The sequence below is a fragment of the Lepisosteus oculatus genome, chromosome 12, assembly GCF_040954835.1.
Source record: "Lepisosteus oculatus isolate fLepOcu1 chromosome 12, fLepOcu1.hap2, whole genome shotgun sequence".
Lineage (NCBI taxonomy): Eukaryota > Metazoa > Chordata > Actinopteri > Semionotiformes > Lepisosteidae > Lepisosteus > Lepisosteus oculatus.
This window is the reverse complement of record NC_090707.1, coordinates 28,861,421-28,878,461: the sequence shown is the minus strand read 5'-3', so window position 1 is coordinate 28,878,461 and position 17,041 is coordinate 28,861,421. Positions and strand designations below refer to the sequence as shown.

The 17,041-nt window shown below is 32.5% G+C and overlaps 1 protein-coding gene across 2 annotated transcripts in view; it reads left to right on the top strand.

Moving 5' to 3' along the window:
* Positions 1 to 17,041, top strand: part of LOC102692151 (contactin-associated protein-like 5) — a 179,419-nt gene that overhangs the window by 74,774 nt on the left and 87,604 nt on the right. For both annotated transcript variants that reach the window (XM_069196417.1, XM_069196418.1), the window contains exons 11-14: positions 425 to 552; positions 1,467 to 1,637; positions 12,992 to 13,210; positions 15,038 to 15,277. In XM_069196417.1, the coding sequence (XP_069052518.1) occupies positions 425 to 552; positions 1,467 to 1,637; positions 12,992 to 13,210; positions 15,038 to 15,277 (758 nt within the window). The remainder of the gene's footprint in view (positions 1 to 424; positions 553 to 1,466; positions 1,638 to 12,991; positions 13,211 to 15,037; positions 15,278 to 17,041) is intronic.

Below are 17,041 nucleotides of genomic sequence, written 5' to 3'. Positions count from 1 at the left end.
AGGCTCTGCTTTCTTTCGTCATCATTGGATGCTATACTATCTTGACGTTATTTATATAAATTTCTCCATTGCTCAGAACCCGATGACTTGCATTACTGCTGCCAAAATCTGAGAAATACGTATTGCATTTTACTTCTGTTGTAGCTGACGTATTTTAAGGAATAGTCATTTGGAATACAGCACTTCTGATGGGTTGTACTGTAAATGACAGGGTCAAATAAGAAATACAACTATTTTTTGCTAAGTCTTTGTCACTTTTTTATTAAATCAGGGTCAGAAAGTGAAATCATGAAGAATATGAAATGTGTCAAAGCATAAATGAGACCCAAAGAAAAGTCAACATCTACAGTGTATTGTCCAAACCTGTCTAAACTTGTCTCCTCCAGTTTTGAGAAAATTACCTAAATCTTTGATTTATTTGCAGGGCCAATGACACAGGCATCCTCTCCTATAAAGATCACTTGCCTGTGAATAAAATTGTGATTGGCGACACGAGCAGAACTGGTTCAGAAGCAACTTACAGAGTTGGACCTCTCTGCTGCTATGGTGATAGTGAGTGGATTGCTGTTTTAATAGACACAAAAGAAGCATGAACAAACAATTTATTCAACATTTTTCATAATGAATACAGTTATTTTCTTTATTTATACATAGTTATTTTATTTTAGTTATTTTTAGTTATTTTCTTTATTCATTCTGCGGTTTTTTTGTACGTTCTAATTTAAAATCTCTTATTAAACCTGACATTTTAAGATCTTTCTGCTATTTTGATTCTTGTCAATAATACTTCAAAAATAATGCATTGCTGCCTTACAGCGCTAGGGCCCTAGGTTCAATAACTGTCCTGAGGTGTTATCTGTGTGTTATCTGTGTGAAGTTTCTTCTCCCTGTGTTTGCATGGGTTTCTTCCAGCTGCTCCAGTCTAAAACATACTGGTAGGTTAATTCGTTTCTGGGAAAACTGGCACATTTGTGAGATTGTGTGTTTGTGTGCCCTCTGATGGACAGGCATTGTGTCCAGGGTGTAACTTCCTAGCACATGTTGCTTGAAAGGCTGTGCCTCCCACACAACTCTGTATTGGACAAGAGTTTATTAATCCTCTCTAAATGCTAACAATAAAAAAATAAACTACTAAATATCTTCTATATATATAGCTTTCATTTGCTTTACAGCCATTCCACTCTATCACTGTTGTGAACATATAAAGATTTCTAATAAATATAATATCATTTTATTCATATTCTAAAACAGATACTTAGTTCCTTATCTTGTATATGTATATTATATATTTACAATATGTACATATAGATATTATATTTAATAGCATTGTTAAATATAATTCTATTGCAAGTTTACAGGAAATTTCTTCATTGTATTTGTTTTGTTCATTGTCAGTGACAATAAATTGGTTCATAAGTATTGACCTACAGTAAAAACTAAGTGTTTTTTATCCTTCATTCTTCCAGGAAATTTTTGGAATGCAGCCTCCTTTTATCAGGAGTCTTCTTATCTTCATTTTCCCACGTTCCATGCAGATCTCAGTGCAGACATTTCTTTCTACTTCAAAACTACAGCTGAAAATGGGGTGTTCCTCGAAAACCTAGGAATCAAAGATTTCATAAGGATTGAGCTGAGATGTAAGTTAAACAAGCTGACCACAATCTGGTTAATATGTAATAAGTTGTTATTTACACTTGTTTTTCTTGGCAACTAAATACATCTTACACTGTGTAAATATTTGTTGCTTTATGTAATTCATAAAGATTGTGCAGGGTCTTAACAACAGATGTTTCTTTAAATAAAATAATAAGAACATTCCTATACTGTGAGATTAAAAATACTAGGTATTGTATTTTTCTTGATAGGTGTTTTTTCTCATGAAACAAGGAAAGCAGAAGAGGTGAATGGAATGCATTGGCATTTATTTGTAAAATATATTGTTCACTGCTATGATTTGTAATGTTATAATGTCAGCGAGGTGAAAAACAGCCGCGTCTGACCGAGAGCTCACAGACAGGTCTCAGGCAGTGGTAAGGTGTGAAACACTGCAACAAAAAAGTGGAGCCAAAAAGAAAAAAATACACAGAAATAAACTTAACACACAGGGCTGCAGAGTGGTAGTGGCAAGGAAAAGAGAAAGTGCTGAAACACGTTAGCAAGTGCAAAAAGATTGAAAAAAGAAAACTGGCATAAAAAAACTATGAGGTAGCCAGTGCACAGTAGCTTAACGACAGAACTCTGAGTGAAGGGCGAGGGAAGTATTTAAGGAAACTGGAAGTAATAATGAAATAATAATTAAATAATAAATTAATTAGTCACCTGCTGTGAAAGTCTGCACAAGGGTGTTCTAAGAGTGCCTGGAGGTGTGCTGTCATGCGTATGTATACAGGACCAATGACCAACATTCGGGCATGACAGCTTCTAAATTACAACAGTAGTTTTCTTGAAAAACAACTTCTATTCAAAAAGAGTGAAAAAATAATTATTGCTTTTGAATTAATATATAGACATTATACAGATGTAGCCATCTAGAATGTGCATCAAAATTCACATTAGCAGTATGCCAGCTGCAGTATACAGCACTCTCTTCCGGCATACTGAATTTGGTTCTTCACTGCCCAAAGAAGACTGACAGGTGGCCCTTATAGTGTTTAGTTGTTATTGAAATGTTAGCTTCATTTAATCTTTTTTCTAAGTTTAATAATCGTGTATCATGAAAATATAACATTTTATATTTTATATAACACATAAAATGCATATAACATTTATATAACATATAAAAGAATAGCTTTGGCTGTCATTTTTTCTGAAAAGGGATTTACATGCAAAGGATGGAGCCTGGATTGAAACTATACCACTAAAGGATGTACGGTAATTTGAAGTATAGCACTGTAACATTCACGTATTGGAAGCCTACTTTTTTAAATCCACTTAATATGGAATCATGTAACTAAAGGGAAATACTAGAAGGGGAAAACAAAAATAACTGACGTATAATACCTTTTCTGAATGTTATTAATGGTATTAATTAGTGAATATAAATATATAATATTAATATAGCTGGTAGTGGTAGCTGAAAAAAAATAAGGTACAAAATAGCAATAGTAATAGTAGTATTACACTTAAACTTCAATTGCTGCGGTTATTTTGGTAAAGTTTTGACTTGCATGTTTTAACTACATTTCCCATGAGCTCTTGCTGTCTTTATTTTTGTAAATCTGTATCATGCTTATTTTAAACTAAATTTTCTATGAACACTTAGTAAGGTTCAAATTAAAAACAATAAACAACATACTGTATACTTGAACAAACATACTTTATGTACGTAATTATAAACCACCAGGGCTAGGTAGGACCTGCAGGACACAAGGAGGCAGAACCATGCATTTTTGTGTAGTTTTTTTTTACCAATCAGCCTTCTTCTCCCATGTTATTTTGGAATTATCTGTTCCTTTTTAAACTGATTATCTTCTTAATTACATATCCTCTCAGATATTAAATGATTTGTTTTCCTCACGTTTTTTGCACATTTTAGAACCCAATGATATTAATTTGAATTAATTTGAAATAATTACTGTTGTCAACTATATAATTGTCATGTCAACTGTGTTATACTCTTGCCAAATATGTCAATAATTAATGTATTTATACAATAATTAAAATTGTATTTTAATTACATTTTGTTTAGTTTGTATTACCCAAAAAGAGGAATATTATTTAATTTGCTCAAATTGATTAAAAAGTTCTTGTTAAATGCTACTTTTGTGAGAAAGATGTAGTACCAGCGTTTTTTTGTGATTTCATATTTAATAGATGTTCCTCTTTAGATAAAACACTTCAAATATAAATGGGTCAAAAGAACATCCATGATTTTGTCCCTGCTCCAAAACATTGCCAGCAGTTAAAAGCTGTTAAGGTGCATGAGATGTGTATTTATCATGCAAATCAGCCCATTGTTACGTTATGTCAATTGACAGCAGGTTAGAGAGATGCAGATACAGTCTCCTGCTTCTCTTTGTACACTGCTGACTCTGCAAGGGGAATTAAGTAGAATCTCGATGATATAGTGAACAATGTGTTGGTTTCATTTCCTTAGAGGTTTTGTTATTGTTTTTAAGTAAATGGTGCAGAAATGCAAAACAGAATTGTATAAAAATATACCAGCTTAAGAATAAGTAATAGGTTTATTCCATGCTGAAAAAAGAAGAAAGAAAACACAACATTTCAGCCATGGAGAACAATATTTACATATTTCTTTAATAAACAATATGCTGTTTTTTATATGTTTATATGTTTTCACTTTTGTGAAAGTTTTTGTTCAGTAATTTTATTAATCTAGTTTATTTTTTATGTATTTTGGACCTTTTTGTTTCAGTTCTTCTACAATCAGTTATAACATAGGTAATTTAAATTATTTGTAGTTTATATAATGTTTATATATATATATGGAGCATTGCAAAAACAGAGAAAAAACAGGAATTGACTGAGCAGATTAGTCAATCATAAAATAAATATTCTTAACCCCTAACTTGTAAGTGATTTCTCCAGAATATACCTGAGTGGTTGGTATAATTAGAAGCACATGAATTCTTTTTTCTCTGGCACAGCTTTGTTGAAAAGAATAATAACCCAGGCACATTTGGTTAAACAACATGTATGAACAATGACAATAATAATAAATTAGATTTAATATTAAATATTAATCAATTCAATACAACCTGCAGTTAAATCTCTCTTTCTGAAAACCCATAAACCAAAAAATAAATGGCAGCCTATTGTAAAAATTCAACCAAAGCAGGAAAGGCTGCCTTTTACATAAGTATTCTTGACTCAAGAAAACAAAGAATAGTAAACTTTCTCTAGAAAATTCCAAATATTATCGGGTATTGATCATGAAGTAGGAGCTCTCAACTGGTACAAGCTTCATGTTCTCTTCTTCTCCTCTGCCTCTTGTGGTCTGACCTTCTTTCTTTTCCCCTCTTTGCTTTCTCTATCTCACTTCCCTTTTTATATCTTAATCTAATTTTATATGGTGTCTTTCAGGACTGCTGATTGACACTTAATCATTTATGCAGAGGTTAATTAACTAAGGTAAACCAGAAAATTGTTTTGCCAGTTTCTCATACCCTGAAAGATTAAGTAAACATCCCATGGTATGAAACACTAGGAAGTGGGAATTTTGACTATGGTGATGCATTTCCCAATGTGTCTAGATTTAGAGACACATCCATTGTCTTACACCCCATCCTGTAACTAAAAACATTACATGTTTCTTTGCGCTTATATAAAATGAAACTCCCTACCATCAATAAGCAGCATTTGTAGTTTTTGATTTGTCTCTTGACATTAAATACATGAAGGAAGAAATTGCATTGGCAGTTCAATGGTCAAATTATCGCCTGTCATGCAGGAGGCCAAGGTTTGATTCTCAGCCAGTGCACAAGCTGCACTTTTTTAAGTGCCTTGGAGATAATAAAGACTATTTTTCATAATAATAAAAATAAAATAAATAATTAAAATCGTAATATTAAAATATTAGTATTAATATAAATAATAAATGTAGTAATAATTACACTATTAATAAAGGGAATCACCTTTAAATCCAAAATTGAAATTAGTTTGAATAATATAATAAAATGTTAAATCTAATTAAATATTAAATTAATTAAAAAAGAAAGTACGGCTATTTTACTTAAACAAAATTACCGTTTGATATATAAAAATAGTTTATTATTACTATTGTGGCTTGTTGTGAATGTGATGTGCTTATTTCAGATTTATATCCGCATTCAGATAATTTATATTTTGTCTTAATGTTAATTTCAGCAATAAGTAGTCAGCAAACAATTTGACTTTAAATTTTGATTATGAAAAATATATTTCACAAAGACCACATTCCCGATGTGCCCACACTTAAATCTCATTAATTCATATCCACAGATATGCCGAACTGATAGCATACAATTAACTGAAGGATTGCTATAAATATACTGTATATACAGTAAATACAGCATGATGACATATGTTTTTAAAGACAATAAAAAAACGTATTGGCAGCAAGAACGTCAAAAACTAAGATGCTTCATATTTCGTGTCATAATTGTTACACAAGACAGTGAAACTTGACAATATGGTACAGTTACAATTTTTATTCAATATAATTTCTCTAGTGTCCTGATTTTTATAAGCAGGACATATTTTTATAATCAAAATTTAAAGTAAAATTGTTTCCTGATTACTTAAACTGCTTAAATTTTGATTATAAAAATATGTTTCACACATTTTATACTGTAGTGGATTTAAAACCATCATACTGGTTACACTATTATTAATACTATTAGTATTTGTATATGGTATTTGATCACACTGCAGTTCATTGACATGTACGCTGCTGTTTCGGTATACTGTATCTGTGGATATGACTTGTGATTAATGTGTGTGGCAAATCAAGAGCATTAAGCATTGCCTAAAAAATCCTGACTGGGAGAAAAAAGCCCTGTGTATGTTTTTTTTTTCTTACATATTGCAGTATATTGCCTAACAGTATGTTTTAACAATATGTAAAACATACAAATAAATAAAAAAATGGATAAATGTATTGTAACCCCAAAAAACACATCAAACAGCACACATGTATAATAATCGCCAAATTAGGCGATAAATAGTAGAACCACAATTATATTCACCATTATATTAACAGTTACAACAGATACTTAACACAACTTAACTCATCTTAACACAAATCTAAAACATTTTAAAACAGAAGCTATAAACCTTCTTCACACCTGCATGTCAAGATCACAGTGTGCCCAGTGGGTGTTTTGTGGATACATACTATGGTCCCTGAGGCATACCGTCCAAGGTTTTTTTAAAAAAATCAATCCTTTGTGGAGTTTGGACGAGAGAAAGGAGTAGCTTTTGAGAAATCATGTACTGCTTGCAAAGTAACTGATTTTGACAAAATTAAAGAGGTAATTTTGCTTTAAGAATTTAAAACATGTCTGCCTGACTGTATTGCAGTTTAATTTATTGAGCTCTTCTGACATCTAATGGAGATATCTAATCTAAAGTTAAGGTCTGCTTTTTTCACGGTTTCATTATGCAAATTGTTTTTGACCCTTGTTAAACTCCGAGATCCTGACTGATTTGACTTTCTATTTGTCTCATTTAGCTGAAACAGAAAAAGATGTTCTGTAGTTAATATTTTTGGAATTCGATTAACTATAAAACCACTAACATTGACATACGTGCTGCTGCTGTTCAAAGCCTCTCATTAATTTACTAAAGCAATGAACTCTTCGACCCTGCACCTCTTTCAATTTTTAACAACTTTATCACCTTTGTCTGTCTGGGGGTTTGGATTTTGGCAGATGTCATTGTCCCTTCTTCCTCAGTAAAACCCCAGTAGCGCTATGAGAACATGAATGTGAATTGAACATTTAAATATAATGTGCTATATAAAATAATTAAAAAAATAAAATACAGCTCAATACATATATCTATATCCAAAAATTAATATTGTTAATGATTCTCAGAAACTTATTGGCACCAAATTCATCAACAATTAAGAAACTTCATATTTCTGAAACATCATGATTTTTACACAAGAGTGACAATTTTTTTACAGTTATGATTTTTAATCAATACACTTTCTCCAGTGTCCTAATCAGGAGAAAAAAAAGTTTATTTTGTTATTTATTTGTGGATTCTGCAGTTGAACCCTGTGCAATGGCTAGATAGTTAACCCTTTCAAATTGCTTTGTCAGTCTGTTCGCGGGGTGGTGGGCCCATCTCTTTGACCTCTGATATACTCCTCAGTACACCTTTAGTGATCATGAATGTTAAGTTAATTTTTAATATACTTTGATCTATAAAATTAATAACAATGTAAATGTAGATGTCATAATATTTACAATTGACAGAGTAATTTTATTTACAATTGGTTTCATTTTTCCATTCCACTTCAAATGTGGATCACAAAGAAAATAAAAATGGTTATAAACTGCTCCAAAGCCTTTTCAGACAAGAGAGTTAAATTCAGTAAAATAAGCTCCAACACCTTGCAGTATTACCCTTTTTTTTACTATTCTAAGTATGCCACAAATTAAGTGAAAAACAACAGTTGCAAGCAATGTTGCAAGGTAGATATTTTATCGATAGCAGGTTTATTTAGTTTCTTGGTTTACTGGGGACATATCGTTTGTTAAATTTAGGAAGGGAGACAATAACTTCAGCCCCAACTCTCACCCCCCTTTATCAAAGGTGATAAAGGTGATAGAAATTCAGTCAAAAGGGTGCATTGTGTTAACAAAATCCCTTCTGCTAACATAGCCGCTTGAAAGAGCAAGGTGGTTTTCTGCTCAATGAAATGAAAGCAACCGTAAAGTCAGGCAGACAGATTTTAAATTCTTCAAGCAAAAATAACTTTATTTCTTGTCAAAATCAGCTACTTTGCAAGCAATACACAACTTCTCAAAAGTTACACCTGAAGAAGGCTCCACGGCTGAAATATTGTGTTCATTTTCTCTTCTTTGCTTTTACTAGTTACTTTGCAGCCTACTTATACCGACTCAGATACAGTGGATATAAAAAGTGAACACACCCTTATTGAAATAGCAGGTTTTTGTAATGTAAAGCCAGAAATCAAGATAAATCATGTCCGTCATTTTTCCATCTTTAATGTGACCTTGCAACCAACAAAATTCAAGAGAAAAACAAATAGATAAATATTAGGAAAAATAATTGAAATGAAAAAACCTACAACACTGTGGTTGCATAAGTGAGCACACCCTTTTATAATAGGGGCTGTAGCTGTTTTCAGAGTTAACCACATTCAGAGTTCACATTCAAATCATGTCCAAAGGTAATTCGCATACACCTGCCATCAGGGAGGCTACCAAGAGGCCTACAGCAAAACTTAAGGAGCTGCAGGAATTTTTGGCAGGTATTGGTCACACCTTGCATGTGACAACAATCTCCCGTATTCTGCACATGTCTGGGTTATGGCTTAGGGTGGCAAGACGGAGGCATTTCTCACAAAAAAGAACATGCAAACTCATCTAAATTTGGCCAAAAAATACATTCAATCACCCTAAAACATGTGGGAAAATGTCTTATGGTCTGATGATACAAAGTCTGAACTTTTTGGCCTTGATTCTAAAAGATATGTTTGGTGCAAAGACAATACAGCCAAACATCCAAAGAACACCATACCTACTGTGAAGCATGGTGATGGAAGCATCATGCTATGGGGCTGCTTCTCTTCAGCTGGGACAGGGGCTTTAGTCAAGATAGATGGGATAATGACTAGCTCCAAATATCAAGATATTTTGACACAAAACATGCTTCCCTCTGTCAGAAAGCTGAAGATGAAGAGGAATTTCACCTTCTAACATGATAATGACCCAAAGCACACATCTCTTGAATGTTGTTGGTTGCAAGGTCACACACAAAAACCTGTGTTTTTAGACTTTTTAGACTTTTTATATACACTGTACCTACTTGAACGTCTCAAAAGCTACCCCTTTCTGTGGTGTGAAATCAATTTTTTTTTATAATTTTGAAATGCCTCAGGGACTAATTCACAGTATAATCAGAACAAAACAGGTCTCCTGACGTTTCATAGACACAAATCACTAGAAAGTAATATTTCAAAATTTAAAGTTAGATTGTTTGCTGAATTACTCATTGCTGAAATTTGCTTTAAGACAAAATATGGATTTTCTCAATGTGGTTGTAAATCTAAAAGAAACACATCATGTTTACAATAAGCTATAATAATAATCTATTTTTTATTTATCCATGAATTTAAAAAACAAACCAACAAACCAGAAACAATCAGTGTGAGATTTGAGCAGCTCACATTCACAGTAGTAAGCAGCCATCTAAAACACTTTGTTAAACTATTGCTTGGGTACAGCATGCTATATTACAGTCTATGAGTGTTTCATTTTCCATTACTACTACAAGGACAATAAAATGAACATCAAAATGTTTCCAATAACCACAAGTGATATTATTAGGTGCCAAAATTTTATAGCGTTTTATGAAGTATATAAACTTTAGTTAGAAAAAGCACGTCAAAACGTTTCCAAAATAACCCCATAAGTTACTAAGTTAAAGACTTTAATGCATAAAATGTTTATGAAGATGGTGGAATACTGTTGTGTACTTTGTTTATTATATTTGGCTACCACTACCATTTACTGTATGTACTACAAGTATATATCATCTATGAGTGGCTTTAATGCCACTACAGTACAGAATGTGTTAAATATGTTTTACTTAATTGAATTTCAAAATTAAATAGTTTCATGATTACTTGTTGCGGAAATTTGCATGACATTAGCTACATTAGGTATATATTACGTTATACTTCCATTTTTAATCTCAGATAACAATTTCTCTTTAGTTGTAAAATTCCGTATTCATACTCTGTATTAAGTGGACATAGTGGAGAAACAGATTAAATGAAGCAATCGTTTCACTAACATCTAATGCACCACAAGAGCCACCTCTCAATCATCTTTGGCCAGTGAATTACATAACGTAACATGCCACTTTACTTGTATCTGTAAAACATACAGGTATTGAGGGTAGTGAAACTAGAAGTAATACTGTACAATACAGTGTAGTGCATGTGGCCTTGTTTGGCCCTGTTGGGGGTTTAAAGGGGATGTCTGTGCAATACAGAACAATAACTATATTAGGAAATTTTGTATGACATGCTTAGATTGTGCTACAGAAAACAGCAGCTACAATTACAGGGCATATAATTATATATGAGAATAATACCAGCTATTTCATGAACCCCTGTTTGATGGTATTCACTAATTTAAGGCTGGGAAACATAAGGAATGCATACAAAAACTGTTTTAGTGCAAACACCACTTTCCTTATTGCAGGGACCACCATTGTATTACTGAGTTGCAAGTCACAAAAACAGCAAAATACTGAACCAGTCACAAAGACTCTGAGCACTGTGAACAGAGTTTCTTTTAATGCTAAGCTCTGATGAGCAAAATTAACAATATTTGTGATTAAGAGATTGTGAATGTAAATTATATCCTGCCTGCTGACAGTTTCTTCCAGATAGAATAATATCAGCAAAGTATAAAGTGTTCTGTAGATCTCTAAACCTCCTGTTCTCTCTAGAAAGCTCTCATGTGAACATAAGAGATAATGTTTTGTAGGGGAACAATTATTCTGTTGTTTGTGGTCTCTTAAATTTGACGTAACCTGCCCCAGAGCAAGTTAAGAATAGAGGTTATGTTATGTTCCTTTGCATTGTAGATATCTGATGAATTTTAATAAAACATATTCTTCTCAGTTTAATATCTCATAGATCCCCATTTTGAATGATTAAAGATGGTCTAGGTAATTGTTTATTAATTTAAATTAACAAAAAGTGTCTTCACAGCATGCAGTTTTTAATTTGGTGATGAAAGTTGATACAGGTACATGGAAAAATAATACATATCCGAATCCGCCACACATGTTAAAAAAAATATTTTAAATGAAATCCACAGATATTCATACTGTATATCATCCATGATATACAGTAGTATTAGCATCATTCTTGCAAACTGCCTTCATCAAGATGCTATTACTTACACCACTGTTTTGCTAGTGATCATTAAAATTATATTAAATAAATGGTTAGAGCATGGCATACTGTACCTCAATGGCAAATTACAATATTACCCATTTAAATATATTGATCAGTGCAGACTTTTATCATCTACAATGCAATTTATAGTATGCAACTGACAAAGTAATTTAAATAACTACTCAAAACATATTTTAATCTGGCCCCGCTTGTGTTTTTGTGTATGAAATCCATTATGTATAATATATTTAATAATCAGAATTAAAAAAACAGTTTTCTAAATACTATGTACAGTAAATAAAATTACTAATATGTGTATACTGCATGCAATTAAAAAAAATAGTTATTCTATTAAATGGAGTGCCCTGGACGAGTGTGATGATATTAGTGTTACACGGTATTGTGACATACTGTACAGTACATTATGGCAACATTGTGGCAATGTTGTCACAAGATCTTCTTTAAAAAATGTAATCATTGTATTTCATGAAATTGTTTTTCACTATTCACTACAATTTCATTTGATTATTTTTTTTCACATGCAGTATGCACACAGTATATCCATGAAAGCACTATTGGATTAATTAACATTTAAGACAGTACTGATTTATCTAACAATCATATGCAGCTGTGGTACTTTAAGGATGCAATATGCCACCTGGAAGTTTTACAGAATTGCATTTCTGCATCAAAGTATTTGAAAAAAATAAAAATGCTGTCCGTGATACTGTGGTTCTTCAGTGGTATACTAACTAATACCTGGCACATTCAAGATTGCTGAATGTGTATGGGCAGTATATTAATCAAATATCCAACTTGCTTAAAAGGAAAATTACATGTTTAATTTTGCAAGGGCATTTGACTCAGAATTTCATCAGTTTTAAAGATATTGATAAAATTCATCCTCTACATTTAGGTTCAACAATGATCCAAGTACATGGGGTCTTAAATTAACACTGAGAGATGTACTGTATTTAGTACCGAAAACAGGAAGCACTGCTTCTCACGAAGAATCACTGGGGTCTGGAATAAAGTACCCAATTGATTCATTGAAACTGACACTTTAAGAAGTTTCCTCAAGAGACAGTTTGACTGTTTTGAAAATTCTAAGGCTTCTTGCAATCAAACAAGCAAAACACAAATAAAATAACTTCTAATTTGTAACCGTCTTATCTTCCTAAAATATTTATCATTCATTTATCTGAGATCTTTTTTAATAATCTATTGTCTATAAATAATCATATTATATTTTAATTATATTTTGTAATTTGAAAAGATCTACTATATACACCAAAATAAATTACAAACAGTACCTTATATATCTACTGAAACTGTAACTGTGGTTTGCTGGGACATGAATTCTTTTTTTGGTTCAATTAACAGCACCTTCAACAGTGGTGTTCTCTTTTGATGTGGGAAATGGCCCTGTTGACCTTGTTGTGACATCATCTGTCCCTTTAAATGACAAGCAGTGGCACTATGTAAGAGTTGAGCGCAACATTAAAGAGGCCTTGCTACAGGTCAACCAGTTGCCCATCCGATTTCATGAGGCTGCATCTGAAGGACATTTCCGCCTACAACTCAGCAGCCAGTTGTTCGTAGGTAAGCACTCACAAAATGGTTTGTCTCCAGAGGAGGCAGTTATAATGTCAGACTTTTAAGGTTAAATAAGCACAAATCCCTATTTAGTTGAAGAGGTATTGTAGTAAGAGGTTGAATGTATATATTCTGATATCTGATTTAATTTATAGACTTCTGTTTCAGCTCTGTAGTGGCTTTTTCACAGAAAGGATATTTGTCAACATTTGTTTCACTGTTTCAATTTCACTGTATTTTTGTTATCCTTATAATTTCTTTCAATTTATTTACATCAAGCACAAGTTGAAACCTTTTTGTTAGTAAATTATACACATGTGTGCATTTTCTTGCAGGAGAATTTACCTACTGCTAATAGTATCACATTTTATAACAGTATGCTCTTTTGCAAAGTTTTGAACTGTGCTCAAAGTAAAGTGAACACTGTTATTTGTGTAGGAAACTGCTATTCTGCAAAACTAAGAAGATGTGCCAAGTAAAACAAAATACTGTTTGCATACGGTATATATTTGGCCAACCAAATCAGTACTTGGTCGAAGCTCCTTTTGTTGAAATTACAGCTGTCGATATTTTTTACAGGTTTCTACCATCTTTGGGCATTTTTTGGGAGCAATTGTGTCTGACACTTGCTCAACTTATGACAAGGTGTTAGTTGCACTGCAGTTTGTCATGACTCACCGCCTATATTCTACTTGATTTAAATTAGGACTTTGACTGCAACATGAGACTCTTCTTGTATGCCCTGTCTGTGAGGCCTTTACCTTGGGTTTCAGCTCACAGATCTACTGATCTGTAAATATTCTAACAGTTTAAGATTCTTGGGTGGCTCGAGCAGGTTTTCCATTAGGATTTCCCTTTATTTTACACAATCAATTTTCCCCACAATCATGACAATTATCCCAGTCTCTGCTTGAGAGAAACAGCTTTATAATAAGGTGCTTGGCATTTATGATGTTGCCGATTGGATAATGTACCAGAGTTTGCATTCAGAATAAAAAATATTATTTTCTTGATTGACAATAAAATTCTTCTGTAGTAGAATGTCTGTAGTAAATTTCATATGAGACTTAAGACTTAATTAGCAGAGGCTTCTTTCTTCTATGTCAACTTTTTGTAGAGACTTGACTTAGATATTGTCAACGTGTAAAAAGTGACTCCCATCTCAGATTTACAACTTGACAAATCTTTCAAAGTCACTGTGCTTAACAGTGGAATCCTAAACACTTTCCTAAATGCTTGTGCTCAGTTTCAAAATGTGGCTTGATCTAGATAGTGTCTGAGTGGTGTAATACAGTATATCTTATACTTCTTAACGATGGACTTAATTGTACTCAGTAGAAAAAATATGTTATCTTTGAAGTGTTTTACTAGCTTCTTGGACTTCATGGTCATTTTTTTCATATCCATATGTAAGTTGTGGCTTGAAATTCAATTTACAGAGATAGATGCATTTATTTTGAAGTCAAATTAAAACTTTGATTATACACAAAGAGAACTGCAAGAATTTTGTGAACTTTAAAATGTTCTTTTGCACCTGAACAAATTTAGCGCAACATTTGCAAATATATTCGCTTGAATATTTATTTAGATATGTATATTAAATAAATTCTATATAATTTACATTGTACATAGAAACTATATATATATTACTGCAATCATTAGATTCACTCATTATCTTTGCATACCTGCAAGTTTTATGCTATATATAACCTCAGATCTTAGGTTTGGCATACTCCTCCTTCAATTTTATATTTTATCATTTGTTTTAAATATTCATTCATCCATTTTAGATTTTTCTGGATATGAGAAGTATATTCCATTTCTTTCTTACAGGAGGAACACCATCAAGACAAAAGGGATTTTTAGGATGCATTCGTGCCTTGACTCTGAATGGTTTAACCCTAGATCTTGAGGAGAGGGCAAGAATGATTCCAGGGGTCAGTTCAGGTTGCCCTGGCTATTGCAGTAGCTATGGCAGCCGTTGCCACAACAGAGGAAAGTGCATTGAGAAAAAAAATGGCTACTCCTGTGACTGCACCCAGTCTGCTTATGAAGGACCTTTCTGCAAAAAAGGTAGATAACTGAAAAAGATCAGTTAACAGAATCTTTTTTCATTGTCTTTTTATCTATAGAAATATTCCCTGCTGTCAGGGAATTCTGATATTTGTAGAATCAGCCAACAGGTGTGAATAAATAAAGATTCAAAATCAAGAATCAAGATATTCCAATCTACTATATGAAATCATAGTCAACAACCACATTAGAAATAAACATTTCTCTGTCTGGGTTTGCACATGAATGTAATGAAATGAGCCTAAGTCAACACAGCAGCTGCATATTTTTTTAATCGTAGAAATGTTAAGACTGCACCTGTTTAGTAATAGTATACACCCAGCTACATCACTGGTACAACACACATTTACGACTCACAATATTTGTTGACAAACAGAATAAATGTAGATTTTAAATTACAGTGTATTTTCCATTGTCTTAACAGTTTCATTTGATTCCAATTCTAAAACAAAGGTAAAATATTTTAAACCAAAAGGTATTAAACCTTTTAATCTCACACCTGCTGGGCACACCCTTATATCAGAGGTGGTTGAAAGATAAAAGGGTTAATTACTTCCGTGTTTAGGTAACTTACAGTAGGGTGTAAAGATTCACCAGAGATGCTTTTTCAGAAGAAAAAAAAAAGTGATTTGTAATATGCTGTTTTTGGTATGTTTCTCAGTATTTTTGTGTAAAGTTTATATTAACCTTTTTTATTAATATCATATAAGATTTCTGGTTTGTTTGGTTTCACTTTCTCCACAAACAATCATAATATCAGTAATTAAAGTAGGCTGCAAATACCCTCACACCTGAAGAAGGCTCCATAGCTGAAACGTGTTTCCTTTTTTTTCTTTTCAGCGTGGAATAAACCCGTTACCTGTTCCTTAATATCAGTGATATCAGTTTTCATTGTTTGTGCGGTTTGTAGAGGGGCAAGCTTCATGTAGCTAATTCCCAACTGGATACAAATTGATCTTGCCTAGTGAAACCAAAACTTTTGTCAGCAGATTTACTAAAGCTATCCGGCTGAGTAATCATACCATGTTAAATAGTTCCCTGGTGCTCACTGAATCTTCATACCCTCAGTATAATAAAAAGAAATAAGATCTCATATGCAGGTGTGAAATACAGTAGGGTTAATAACTTCTTTTTAAAGAGATTTTAGATTTTTTTAAAATTTGTATCTGTTGTAACTGGGAATGCAATGGCAAATATAATTGTGATTCTACTGTTTATCGCCTAATATTCCGAGTCATGCATGTGTGTTGTTGTTTGAGCATAGTATTACTCACAGGTTAAGCCATAGTGTTTTCACATCTAAAGTAAACTATTTTCCTAATTGCTTGTTGCTGAAATCAGCATTAAGACGTACATTATTTTAAGCCTGAAAAAAGCACATCCTGTTCACAACAAGCTATAATAACAAACTATTATTTTATATATCCAGCAGAGTAATTTTGTTTGTAAATCAACCCTGCTTTCTTTTTTAATACAACATACTGCAATATACAATATACAATTAATAAAAGTCATTAATAGTTTATAAACTAAATTCTATAATTGGAAAAAAAAATGTCCCTAGGGGGCTATGCATTGACCAGGATTAAAAAACAGACCTTCTAGGTGTCTGGTTTTTCACTGTGCCACCTGGAGGTTTCACAAAGTAGTGCAGTCCTGCAACAGAATATTTATAATAATAATAATAATAATAATAATAATAATAATAATAATAATAATTGCTTACACTTTGAGTGGCACTTCTCTGGACACGCCACTCAAAGC